The sequence below is a fragment of the Beta vulgaris genome, chromosome 1, assembly GCF_026745355.1.
Source record: "Beta vulgaris subsp. vulgaris cultivar EL10 chromosome 1, EL10.2, whole genome shotgun sequence".
Taxonomy (NCBI): domain Eukaryota; kingdom Viridiplantae; phylum Streptophyta; class Magnoliopsida; order Caryophyllales; family Amaranthaceae; genus Beta; species Beta vulgaris.
The window spans coordinates 50,984,100-50,997,239 of NC_079202.1; the positions used below are offsets into that span (position 1 = coordinate 50,984,100).

At 35.5% G+C, this 13,140-nt stretch overlaps 2 protein-coding genes across 3 annotated transcripts; one reads left to right on the forward strand and one right to left on the reverse strand.

Moving 5' to 3' along the window:
- Positions 1–225: 225 nt before the first annotated feature.
- LOC104905518 (hypothetical protein) lies at positions 226–5,009 on the forward strand. Its single transcript, XM_010694097.4, has 10 exons — positions 226–543; positions 1,229–1,291; positions 1,389–1,470; positions 1,555–1,625; positions 2,133–2,221; positions 2,307–2,510; positions 2,812–3,034; positions 4,001–4,228; positions 4,302–4,499; positions 4,628–5,009. The coding sequence occupies exons 1-10, from the start codon at positions 400–402 to the stop codon at positions 4,835–4,837; spliced, it is 1,512 nt and encodes a 503-aa protein (XP_010692399.2). The 5' UTR covers positions 226–399; the 3' UTR covers positions 4,838–5,009.
- A 140-nt stretch (positions 5,010–5,149) lies between these two features.
- Positions 5,150–11,751, reverse strand: LOC104905517 (mechanosensitive ion channel protein 2, chloroplastic). 2 transcript variants are annotated; one of them, XM_010694095.4, is made up of 14 exons: positions 11,607–11,751; positions 10,562–10,790; positions 10,379–10,426; positions 9,950–10,107; positions 9,092–9,212; positions 8,893–8,990; positions 8,663–8,776; positions 8,133–8,193; positions 7,684–7,833; positions 7,471–7,581; positions 7,177–7,344; positions 6,961–7,074; positions 6,320–6,376; positions 5,150–6,034 (listed from the first exon to the last, which is right to left on the reverse strand). In XM_010694095.4, the coding sequence occupies exons 2-14, from the start codon at positions 10,637–10,639 to the stop codon at positions 5,411–5,413; spliced, it is 1,902 nt and encodes a 633-aa protein (XP_010692397.2). In that variant the 5' UTR covers positions 10,640–10,790; positions 11,607–11,751; the 3' UTR covers positions 5,150–5,410. The 2 variants fall into 2 exon arrangements, with proteins under 2 accessions (XP_010692397.2, XP_010692398.2); XM_010694096.4 differs by having other exon boundaries at positions 10,562–10,793.
- Positions 11,752–13,140: the final 1,389 nt, after the last annotated feature.

Consider the following 13,140-nt stretch of genomic DNA (forward strand, 5'->3'; position numbering starts at 1 on the left):
TCAGACGTAAAATGACTTAAGTAATTTATCATGTATTGTAAGGGGTAGTTTTGATATGAATCAACTTACGAATTATCCAAGATCAACTTGTTGGAACTTGGAACTTGAGTTAACTCGAATTCGACTCCAAATATTAGCGAATCAAATTATTAAGAACTTAAAACTCGAGTCAACTCAAATCCGATCCAAATACTAGCCAATCGAGTCGAGCTACGCGAAACAACAACCCTCTATCAAATTAGTTATTGGGGGTACATCCCGCTGATAGCATAAGATCACTTACTCTCTCCATCCTCCATTTTTGTGGGTCGGCCTTATAAATTATGATTGCAAATTTCAATATGATTCATCTTCTACAACACTAAGAACACACATCAAAGTTAGAAATTTTGTTGATGAATGATGATGCAGGTTTCACAGCATCATCGGAGCTACTACTCCCAAAAATCACCGGCTTTTCTTTCTCTCTTTCTGCTCTTCCTCCCCATCTTTTCTCCTGATCTCTTCTCTCCCCTCTCTCGCTCTTATTCTTCTCTTTTCTCTGTAAGTTCCACTCTTTTCAGTTTCTTTGATTGAATCAAATATATGGCATTTATTTACTCTTTCATAATACTTATTGTCGATTTTTACTGTTAATGTTTTCGGGTATTTGATTATGTGTAGTGGCACATCAAATTGTTAATGGGTTTTCATTCTTTCTGGTTTTGCTGGGTGTTTGTTTTATTTTACCCCCTATTTTTGTACTTTTTTTTTTCTTATGCTAGGATCAATGGGCATTGAGAGATTCTTAAAATGTGAATTTGGCTTTGATTTGATAAATATTAACTAGAAAAGACTGTACCTTGAACTTCTGTAGCTCGAAAATGATATTGATTTAAATCTATAGGTTCTTATTATAGAAGTACTATGTTAACAACTTTATCAGGTGGAAAATGCTATGAATTATGATGTATTTAAGTAGAATTTTGAAGAGGAAATTACTTTGAGTGACTTGAATTTGATATTCCTCTAAACTTTATAGAACATTTATTATTAATATAGAAGGAGATGGTGTTGAAATAATGACAAGAATATATCTTTGGCATTGATGGAGGTTGGAGATAGTGATTGGCATAGTGAAAGCAAAATATGTGTTTGACTATGATCTGTGTGTAAAGTGTTCTAGGGTTAGATACGAACTTTCAATGGAGTAGATCATAATTCAATTCAATTCATTTCCGAATTTTAGGAATGGAATGCGCCCCAGTCAAGACATGTGCGTCTCCTGCAGGGTGCATTACAATGGCAAACTGTGAGTATGTACTTTTTAGCTTTGCATTAACTTAGATTAATTGTTGTATTAAACAATAGAGGTCTTAATGGATTTTATATCTCTTGCATTGTTTCAGCCCTTTAAACAGCAGCTTGAGCTGTGGACTCCATTGTCCCACCAAGGATGGAAACCATGTCAGGATTCCCAAAAGCCTCATTGTAAGTATTAGAAACTAGTGTGTCCTTTTTACTCAGGGAGTCAGGGTTAAATGTAATTGTAATGTTCCTAATTTATTATGGCAGCCTTGCCTGAGAAGTCACGGGGTTATATCCAAGTATTTCTTGATGGAGGATTAAACCAGCAGCGAATGGGGGTAAATTCATGTGCTTGAGATTGTGAATATGTTTTTAATTCATTGTTTGTTGCTGCTGGAGTTCATCGTTCATTTTCTGTTCTTTTTTTTTTTTATGCTACATTATGTTGGTCTCCTGATTGGTTGATCCTGGTTTGGTGGCATTGCACTTTGCACTACTGTATTTAGAGATGTTGGAATTTTTGATCTGGTATATTTGTCATGTCTGTAAATCCTTGAAAGGGCATTAGGGCATTCAACTGATTGGGTAGCAATCATCATCATTGATTATAAATATCTAGTCACAATTTTTAGCTGTAGTTTATATACATGTTTTGCTAGAGCTATTGTGCTAGATCTCTATCTACTTAAACACGAAAATTTACAGAGTTCTGCTAGCCTAGTTACAATTCATATATTTCCTGTTCTGCTCACAATAAGTGTCATTGCCCCCCCCCCCCCTCCAACCGCCAATTTCGAAGATTGTGTGTTTAATGTATCTTATTGTGTCTTTTTCTTCTGTTTCAGATTTGTGATGCCGTTGCAGTTGCTAAAATTTTGAATGCAACTCTTGTAATCCCCCATTTGGAAGTAAATTCTGTGTGGCAGGATTCAAGGTGCATCCTCAGTAGATTGATTTCTTTGATCGATGGCTTTTAAGGTCATAAGAATGGTAACTTATAGGGCTTTACCTTTTTGCAGTTCATTCGCAGAAGTATTTGATTTGGATCACTTCATCAATAGCCTAAGTGATGAAATTTCCATAGTTAGAGAATTGCCTGTTGAGTATTCTTGGAGCACAAGGGAGTACTATGGTACAGGTATACGAGAAACCCGAATTAAGACTGCACCTGTCCATGCATCAGCTGACTGGTACCTGGAAAATGTATTACCTGTATTGCAGAGGTTAGTTACTCTTCAAAGTAATTCAAAGACTAAATGTACTTTAAGAGTAAAGAAATTGACTCATCTAGACTCAAGTACTGAAATCACCCAAACTAAGCTGTTACTGATAACTGACATATACCATTTTGTTGAGGCTAGCCTTAGCCCTTCTCTTTAAAGCTACACGCCCTATACTCTTCTTTCATTGCCTGACTTAAGACTTACGTTCTTCATATCTTTCTTTTACATGTTCTCTCATAATCTTGAAAATGTTCATTTCCTGTAACAGGTTCTTAGATTATATTGTTTTGAACTGTTTCAGATATGGAATTGCCGCAATTTCCCCCTTCTCACATCGTTTGGCTTTTGACAACTTGCCTAAAAGCATTCAACAGCTTCGTTGTATGGTCAACTTTGAATCATTACTCTTTGTTCCACATATTAGAATATTGGGTGACACCCTTGTCAATCGACTGCGCTATCCTAATAACTTTTCTGGCCAAAGTTCTGAAAAATATGTTGTGTTGCATCTCCGATTTGATAAAGTATGACTCTCTTCCAGAATCCGTGCTTCTTCTTTAACCTGTTGCATAATTAGCTTCTTATAGCCCTGTGTTGGTGTGTGTGCTTTTTGTGGGATTAAGGAAAATTGTAGATTAAAGAGCAAATGTGCAAGCCAGGGGACAAATATTCTTGATAACAACTTATTTCTATCAAACAATCCCCTGCAAAGCTCATGTAATTTCATAGGTGATTTTATATTTACAAGCTCTATTTTCTCTCTCTCCACTAGAGTGATCTAATGACTGATAGTATGCTCTCTTTTAAGTGCGGCAAACTATTTTATGACCTATTTGCAAACAGTTTTGAGGCCTGTTTATCTCCTGAAGTTAACTAACAAACCTACTGAATAGGTTTAAGATGGGCTTGGAATATCCATTCCTTTATCCCTCATTTTTTTAAAAAAAAATTCTTGGCCTTGAAATGCTGCTCATATATTTCCCCACTTCAACTTTAGAGTTATCTTTGGCTTTTATGTTTATAATGCTCATCTAAGTAATATTTACAAATAAGTATGATCCCTAATTTTGCAGTGATTTATTGTTCGGTTATTGCACCACTATTCTTGGAAATAATCTTTTGATGATAAAATTTCAACCATTGGATACTAGAGTCATAAAATATGGAAACACCTGCACTGTAGTCTCTGATGCAGCCTTTCCTTAGAACTCAGTAATCTTCATTTCTATCGCTATTCTTCCCCCATCGAGCTCCCTTCCCATCCAAAAGGTAAATATCATGTTTGTTGGGAAGAAGTTTTGTCAAGGATGAGCTCCAAAAATGCCATTTTGTGCACAATGTATTTTATTTGCCCCCACTTAAGGTCATTTGTTTCTGGAGGGTTTTTGGAATTACAGTTGGCTTCCAAATAATGTCTAGAGGGATCTGAAGCGTACTTCTAAAGCAATTAATTCTGTACCATTCTTCTGCAATGTTGTGTCCTTGATCAGGATATGGCTGCACATTCAGCTTGTGATTTTGGTGGTGGTAGAGCTGAAAAATTGGCTCTTGCAAGATATCGTCAAGTCATCTGGCAAGGAAGAGTTCTAAAAACTCAGTTCACTAATGAGGAATTGAGAAATCAAGGGCGTTGTCCATTGACACCAGAGGAAATTGGATTATTGCTGGCAGCTTTAGGTTTTTCTAACAACACTCGTCTTTACCTGGCTTCGCACAAGGTCTGTGACATGAATCTATGAGAACTTGAATATCATGCTTTTATGTTCAGGTATACTAAATTATTTAATTCAGGTATATGGTGGTGAAGCTAGAATTTCAACTCTACGTAAGTTGTTTCCTCGTATAGAAGACAAAAGGAGTCTTGCCACTGCTGATGAGCGTAAGAAGGTTGAAGGCAAAGCTTCACTGCTAGCTGCAGTTGATTATTATGTGAGCATGCACAGTGATATCTTCATCTCTGCTTCACCAGGAAACATGCATAATGCAATGGTAAGCAACTTAAGTATCGTGCTCCTAATCTTGATTGTTATATCATCAATAAATAAGTTGCCATATCCATGTGAGATATTTCATTCTGCCTTTATACTAGATACTGATGTGAATATGTTGTATTACAGTTGGGACATCGAGCATATCAGAATCTGAAGACTATAAGGCCGAACATGGCATTACTAGGGCAGCTTTTCCTGAATCAGAGTATAGGCTGGCCTGGATTTCAAAATGCAGTTGTAGTTGGGCACAAAAATAGGCAAGGACAAATCAGAGTGAGGAAGGAGAAGCAGTCCATATATACTTATCCTGTTCCTGATTGTATGTGCCGAACCTAACCAAAATGAGAGTTCAGCAGTTGTCTTCCCTCTGTTCTTAGTCTTTTGTAGTTTAGCAATGCAGAAAGTGAGTATTATCAACAAATTTCCACTTTTGGCTTATTTTTTATATGATTAATTTATAGTAGTAAATTTTTTAAAAAAAGTCTGGGCTCTTTTCTTCAGCATGACAGGTATGGTTGTCAAACTTCAGATTTATCTTCCCTTAAACCTGAACTGTTAATCTGGATGAGTGGAAATGTCATATTCAACTCTTTCTTTTTCATTTGATGAAAGCGCATTTAGAGGATGAAATAGAATTATAATTTAGAATTATATACTAATGTGAACACCTCACTCTCAATTGCAAATTTATTAAAGCTCGAGCCGAGTGTGCTTTACAAATTACAACTAGGCTGAAATGGCCAAATTCCTCTACATCTCTATACAAACATACAAATACTAACCTTTGTACTACTAATATACAACACATCGTAGAATACATATATCTTGCATTTTGCCAGCCGTGTGAAAATAGACAGCTTTAAGGCATCACCTCTGCAGATATATTTGAAAAGTTTGTGATAACAATGTTTACCCACTGTATTTCTCACGGTTATCACCTGTGTTCACACTACCAATTGCTGATACCTGATCGTCTTTCTTGTCCTCCACATTCGACACACTTCCAACTCCATTTCGAGATGTAGCCAATTCCTTTGAATCCCCTGAGGAAGGGGCCAACGGTGAAATTTCTTCTTCTTCGATAGGAAGCGTTCGCTTAGAGCCCTCTAAAGCAACTCCAAGAACAATATTCTCATCTAATGCTGTCCTTGCTGCTGGAGAGGTGGCTTGACTTTCATCATCTCTTTTCAGAACAATGGGCTCCACTACTGAGGCTGCTTTATCATTTGCATCTAGCTTATCTTGATCATCAAATTTGGCATCTACCTTGGTGTCAGATTTTGAGGTTACATCAGACTTTTCATCCTTACGAGTTGAAGATTTGGTTTTATTATCACTATTTATTTTGTAAGAAGGTTCAATTAGTAGGAAAGGATGGTTATTAACAGCACCGGAACCATTGTAGACAGTTTCAGAAAATGGAATATTGTCAGCATCTGCTTCTGTGTAAACTTTTCGTATGGTACGAATGGGTGTGGCAAGTCGGGCACGGTGATGGCTGACTACTCTCAGAAGATCCAAGAGTATCGCTTCCTATTTCATGAAAAAGGGATTTTCATGATTCATGAATATGCTACATAAACTAGTTTTCACATCAAACTTTAATGCAAAACCAACAATCAAATTATTTCTTTCTAAGTAGATTTGGGGAGTGTAAAGTTGCTGCTGTGATGGAGCTAGAAGAGTAAAAAAAAATAGCATAAATCATTGTTCTTAATTCAAAATAGAAGTGGGAAGAAAATTAAGGAACAGAGGTAGTCTACAATATCAAACAAGCACTAGTTGATCTTTAAAAATCTAATGGTGATGAAATCTTACCTTTACACAAAGGTACTCCTCAAAGCGAGAAGTCTTCACGAAACAAGATATCATGATCTGCAAAACAGAACGAAAGAAATGTAAGCTTGAATTCTTATAGTTGGAAGTCAGTGAACTTGATTCAATATCCACAAAAAAATAATAATGGAGGTAAATAATTCCATAAAAAGGATAATGGAGGTAAATGATTTGAGTTTTGACTATGTGATTGGGGGCAGAGACATGTTCCAGGATGGCACTACCTCCCAAGTTGAGAGAATCCTGCCGAAAGATTTATTCTAGGACTCTTGCCACCCAGGTGGGCAGAAACTTCCATAGTTGCACAAACAACGACTCACTGATATGACAACTAAAAACACTACCGAAGAGAACATCAAAACAAAAATTTTGTGTTTCTCGCCGTCCACTTATATTCACAAGTCACAATGCTGTCCATGCGCACAGGAACGAGAAAGTTATCGACTCTCGAGAAAGTTATGGACTCTGGAGCAAATAAACATCCTCTAAACTTGTACACTAATCTTCTTCATGAAAAACTAGAAAGCTAAAATTTTGATGACGAAAAGCATTATCAGCTGAAGAAAATTATTTTCATTAAAAAACATATGCCAGGACAAAAATAACCTGTCCTATATACTGACCAGAAGGGCCTGGTTTTCATGATTGATGTTGTCCAGGAAAACTCTCCTATGCAGCTTCTGCTGCTCTACTTGGGGATTTTTAGCCAAAACCTTGCGCATGTCAGCTACTATATTCTGCAAGAAGAAAAGACTATCATTTGAAATGCAAAAAGTGAAAGCAAATACTGACTTGGTAACCAAGTAGATCAATATAATGAAGATCAAGTGCGTACTCACATTAATCTTGTTGACATCTAGATGGCTAATAGCGAGATGGGTCTTAATGCGCCAATGATTCTTTTGGGTCAGATTTCTTACTACACTAACTGTGAACTTGTGATTGGGAATATAAACTGCTTCACGATCATCTCCTCTGATAATTGTTGGTGACCACCAACCTACATGCTGAGATGATAACAAAACCATTATACTTGCATATAGTATGTTGCAGATGCAACAGGTCCATATTCTTAAATTATTGATATGGATATGGTATTCTATCAGTTTTGCAATATTAGAGATTGAATTCACCTCAACTGTACCAGACACTTCATATCCTTCAATCTTCGTTTGAATCCATTCATTCAAAACAAATGGCCGAGTTGCATGGATCATCACACTTGACAGAAAATTTGTGAATATCTGTAGCAATCAACAAAGAATGAATCAAAACTGGAAGGGTCTATTGTAATAGGCAGAAGACTACTGATGGTTAGGTAATAGTACAAAGGAAATAAGCAGCACCTCACGTCCAGCAAGGGTGAGCAATACTGTGCCAAGACCCCCAGCAGTTAGCCACTTCTGGGTAGAAAAACCCAACAATTCCATGAACAGTGAAACCGATGCCACCCATACAGCTGTGTAGATAGCCTTCCCGGCAAATTGAAACCCCATCTACTCAAAATCCATGCAAAACAACAGACAAAGAAAATGTCAACGGAAAACTTCACAACTAAAATGGAAATTGGAAAACATCAATGAATTGCCAACTAGTAATGAGCTCCTCAAGTTTATTGCACGTTGACTATGAGTGTGACCCATACACAATCATGGCAAGTCAGAAATCTTAATCCTTTTAGAAGAAAGTATATGTATATGAAAAGCACTATGTATTTGCCTACAAGTACAACAGCCTATATCACGAAGTTGCATAAATGCCAAAAGAAAAAGGAAAAAAAAAACCTAGAACATACATCTCTTGTGTCATTAGAGTCGCTAGCTTCCATAAAGTACTTTTGCACTTGTTGAATCGAGCTGCTCAGAAAAAGGAAAAACAGGAGGATGGAGAAAGCAAAATCAACCATTGTAAAATAAGCATTGTAAATACAAAGTCCTATGAAACATCTGTCGAAAGGACTCCTGAACCATGCAATCATGGAAAATTATCACAGTCAGCATCGTAATCAGCATGATGCAACAGAAATCATACGGTTATCTAATCAATGCATGCTTATAGATACTTGAGTGTTCACAGGAAGGAAAACTACATAACTATGAATTCATAGGTTCCTAAATGTTATAAGTAGCCATCATAATATAAGAACATTGTTGAATCCTAATATACCAATAATAAAAACAATCATCTATTAGGAAATCGAGTTACTCCAATGTAATAAGACAGAGACTTTAGCAGAGAACTGCACATATATTTCCAACAACAATCCAAAACTAATCCAGCTTCTTTCAGCACTATATCTAAGATCAAGATAGAAAAGAAGCTCACCAAGATAGGCAATAGGCAAAGGCTACGACGGTGGAAAATGATCGTACAAAGTGCAGAAGCCGCTGCTTAACAGCCTGGCTTGCTTCCGAAGGTAAGATTATAGGATCCAGTGCTCTGAAAAACACAACTTTAACTATAACCACCAATTGATTGCCCAACGATACCTAAAAATTAAGACGCGAACAGAAAGAAGATTACTACTAATAAACATGCCATAATAATTTCTTCACCTGCAAATAAGCAGTGCTCCAGTCCATAATAGCAATGGTTGAACATATGAGGTGGCAAAATAATATGTGCTACTCTTTTTCCAGTTGCCGCCATTTTTCTGGAGGGAAAAGGAAGGAAGGAAGTCAAAAATGAAAAATTATTAAATTGAAAAAGTAACCAACTGTATAAAAAATTCCAGTGGAAAGGCTATCTTAATACATGGAGGAAGATACTCCAGCCAAGACGCATAAGTGGCAAAAGTCCCCATGCTAAAGCAATGACACCAATGGCTGGGATTAGCTGATACACAAGCGACTTTGACGATAAACTGTTACACACCCTGCATAAATGACCAGCATTTGAGTAATTGCAATCCATGCTGAACATATGAGAAACTATAGGAGGCCAAGAAATGAAATAAAGCACAAGATTTAGTGGCCTTAATTTGAATTCTAACTTAATACCACACATCTTAATCTAGTATCTACTTACAGTGCAAGAGAAAAACTCAATGCACATTCACAGAGATATTTACAGGCAAACAAGACGACAGAGCTGGTAACATATGCAGGAACTTGAATCTCTTAGTAATAGTTCATACTGTAATAACAGTACATATGAAGTATAGGATTAGGAATCACAATACGAAAACAAAGTCCAATGCTCAATTTTGCAGCCTTCATTTCTTCTTCGTCTAAGCCATTGAGGCCTTTGAGGGCAAAAGAAATAGACAAAACAATTGAAAGTTATAACTTGAATGGAGCTTGGTATCATGTTAGAGTGCGATGCCTCACAAGCCTCATTCTTCACAATATAAGGACTTAAATAATAGCGTTCTGCATTCAGAGACCAAATACAAAAGGTAGGCTAGCCCTACATTTCTAAACACATCATAAAAATTACATTTCTCACAAGATTCGACCCAACCAAAGGCAAACTATAAACAGGTAGTAGATACCATCCACAAATGAGTTTTATCCGTGGTAGGCTGGTAGCAAACATTTAGATTGTTTGTTCAGTTTAACAATAGATAAATGAGGATGGTAAAAGGACAGAATGCAACACTAGTATGAATACCTCTTCAAAAGAGCAGGAGCATTTTGCATTAAAGGAGAAGCATTTCCTCCACTTGGTAAGAATATGGATCTGCAAAGGAACACCCTATGTTTGGGGGAGGCAGGGGTTTTGGCGTTGATTCCTCTACTTAAATTTTGGAGATTCCAAGCATCTTTCAACTGAATACACGCAATGAAAAAAGCTGTTAATCCTGAATATATGCAGATGTATCTGTGAAAGAAATCTGTAATGAGTGTAGATACAAAATTATTAAGATAACTTTTTATATCTACGAGAGAGGGATCATTTCAGTAAGATACTGCATATAAGTGTAAGTATGGCTTGCACAAAAACCTAGTTATGATATACGTAAAATTTAACAAAGATTGGTATTCACAAAAAGGCATAAACCAATATAGAACTATTTTCTACTTCCATAGAAAGTCTTACCACGTCATTCGATGAAACAGCAGCGTTGGAGAAAGGAAATCGACCAATCTGCATTACGAGCAGAGATAATAATGCTATTAGAAGTACAACCAGCACTAAAATCAGCTACTAGACACATACTTCGGGACAACGAATTGCAATGTCAAATAATCAGATATCCTTTAAGAAAACAAAACTTTGTACCTTTGGCTGGTATGGTAGTCCATAAGAGTTGTAAATTCTGAATTCGTACGAAAAATGCAAAGAAGAAGCAACCACCATTCTTTCAAGAAGGCAATTGAGCAACACCACTGGTTATATTTATCAAGATCGTTAAAAATCAGCTCCCAGATTCAGGATATAACCCAATCAAGTTACGTCGAAGTGAAGGCCGCTATACAAATTAAACCCAAGTCTTACAACACAGCAAGACCTGCTATTGAAAGAACATAAAGTAAGTACCTCAAAGACATGTAAATCGCCATTAGACTTATGTGCTTTTAGATCATAATCCAGCGCGACCAAAAACAACTCACGATAAAAAATAATCCCAAATGACAAATCCAATAGAACACTTGCAAAAATTTTGTTACTACTAGAGTAAAAGCCAATAAAACCATTTGACAATTGACATACTAAATCGAAAATTATTGGCATATTATGTAGTATAAACAACAATGCCGAAATCTCAAATCCTCAATAGGATGATTTACATACTATACAGAAGCACAATTTTTCTCTACTAACATAATCCTACTCTGATGCAAGTTATTGATAAGTGCATCAATCATACAATAATCCATGGTAGTGCTACCTTCATCCAACAACAACAACAACAACAACAATACAAATCTCAAAATTTTCAGAAACTACCGAATTTTAACAATTCAGTTACAATTCAATGAATTGATCCAGAAAATATTACTAGCAATCAAAAAAAATATCATACTCTACATAATCTAGTATACCGAAAACAACACTAAGCAACTTCAATTTAAGTAAAAAAAATGCCGAAAAATATGCAAAAAAAAAAAAGCATGAAAATTAGCAAACAAGTAATATAGCAATAACAATTCAAATTAAGAATCATAACTAATCAATCAGCACAATTAAACATAATTTTGATCAAAAATTCATAAAAATTATAATTCTACTTCAATAATCACTAACTTCAATACTTCAACAATCACTAACTTAAGACTTCAAAATCAACAATAAAGTTAAAAATGAGAGAAGATTAGCAACGAACTTCGAAAATTTTGGAGGAGAGAGAATGAATACTGTTTAATCAAATCCAAATCAACAGTGGAATTTTTGCTTTTTTTTTTTTTTTTTTTGTGCAGTTGCGAGTTGAAGAAGAAAAGAGTAAAAAGGTGGTTCAGATGAATATTGAAACGCGGCGTTTTGGGATGGTAGGTGAATTAAGAACATTATCTTTGTTGTTGTTTTGATTTTTTTAGTAATTTATGGGTGCTTACGTGGCATCGTACAGTCCAAGTTATTATCAACGGAGAGGATGATTCGCTTTTTTACCACGCAGTATCGAGTTGCTGCGTTACGAGAATTTAGAATTATCTCAGCCGTCGGTTTTGTGATGATGATACTTTTGTGGAGAAAATGAAAATTAGTACTCTCTCGTCTTAGGCATCCGTTTGGTGGGGCGTAAAACATTTTCAATATAAAATGATTTTCATGGAAAATAATTTACAATGGAAAACACAATTCCAAAATTAATTTTCCATTATTTGGTTCCATGTAAGAAAAATAATGAAAATGAAAGAAATATGAGAGGAGGTAGTGAGAGGAGTGTGTAAGAGAGATAAGGAAAATAGTTTTCCCTTCATTGTGAAGGGAAAATGATTTTCCATCATTGGGAGTGTAATTTTACTCCAAGGGAAAATGGTTTTACACTCCTTTGTCAACCAAACAATGTAAAACTAAAAATAGAGGGAAATGGTTTTCTAGAAAAATGTTTTACACCCTACCAAACGGAGCCTTAGATTAGTTACTTTTTTATTATTTTTTTCCTAAAATTAATTTGAATACTTTCATTTTTGCGTGATCCCACTATTAGTACATTACTAGCTTTCTAACCACGCGATACGTGCGACGATAATTTTTTCATTGTGATAATTCGTAATGTCGAGTAGCTAGTTTTACATGCATCGACAGCTCATTATAATAGTTTAAGTTGCAGTTTTTCCAATAAAGGCTATGTTTTGTTTAACTTATTAGAGGTTATTTTCAGCAAAATAAGTTCAGATAAGTTGATCATATTATCCTCTACGTAATTCACTTTCACATATTGAAATTATATAAACCCATTAAAATGAGCATTCCTTTACATGACTATAATGTTGTAAAAGTATATTGTTGATTTTTTATTTTGGTGATTTTTTCTTTTGATGGAAGATCTTGATATTCTTATAGTTGTGTTTGGGAACACAAATTTCATTTCAATTGTTGGATTTCAAATTTGGAAATTAAAATGCTCATATTCAATTCCAGACGATAGCATATTAGCAGTATGGTAGAGGAGAGAGAATAGTTAGGGCAGGGGAGACGTAGTGCAATAAGGTGAAAGAGAGATAGAGTAGAAAGAAATAGCTTTGCTTTAGGAGAAGTTGAATTTCAAAAGACTCAATAATCCATGGTATTTCAAATCCCACATCAAGATGGGCTTTCTTAATTATTCCATAATTTGAACAAGTTCTTTGATTTCAAATTCGATTTTTTTCCTTGAATAATACAAAAGTGGGTTTTAATTCCCAAAATGTGCCCAA

Bases quoted from the DNA above. Each gene is read 5' to 3' on its own strand.
- LOC104905518 (XM_010694097.4), top strand. From the start codon at position 400: ATGATGATGCAGGTTTCACAGCATCATCGGAGCTACTACTCCCAAAAA. The intron at 1,471-1,554 runs GTAAGTATTAGA...TTATTATGGCAG, and splicing joins GGATTCCCAAAAGCCTCATT to CCTTGCCTGAGAAGTCACGG. The intron at 3,035-4,000 runs GTATGACTCTCT...GTCCTTGATCAG, and splicing joins TGCATCTCCGATTTGATAAA to GATATGGCTGCACATTCAGC.
- LOC104905517 (XM_010694095.4), bottom strand. From the start codon at position 10,639: ATGGTGGTTGCTTCTTCTTTGCATTTTTCGTACGAATTCAGAATTTAC. The intron at 8,777-8,892 runs GTGAAGAAATTA...TGTGTTTTTCAG, and splicing joins GGAGCACTGCTTATTTGCAG to AGCACTGGATCCTATAATCT. The intron at 7,834-8,132 runs GTATGTTCTAGG...GATTTTGAGTAG, and splicing joins ACTCTAATGACACAAGAGAT to ATGGGGTTTCAATTTGCCGG.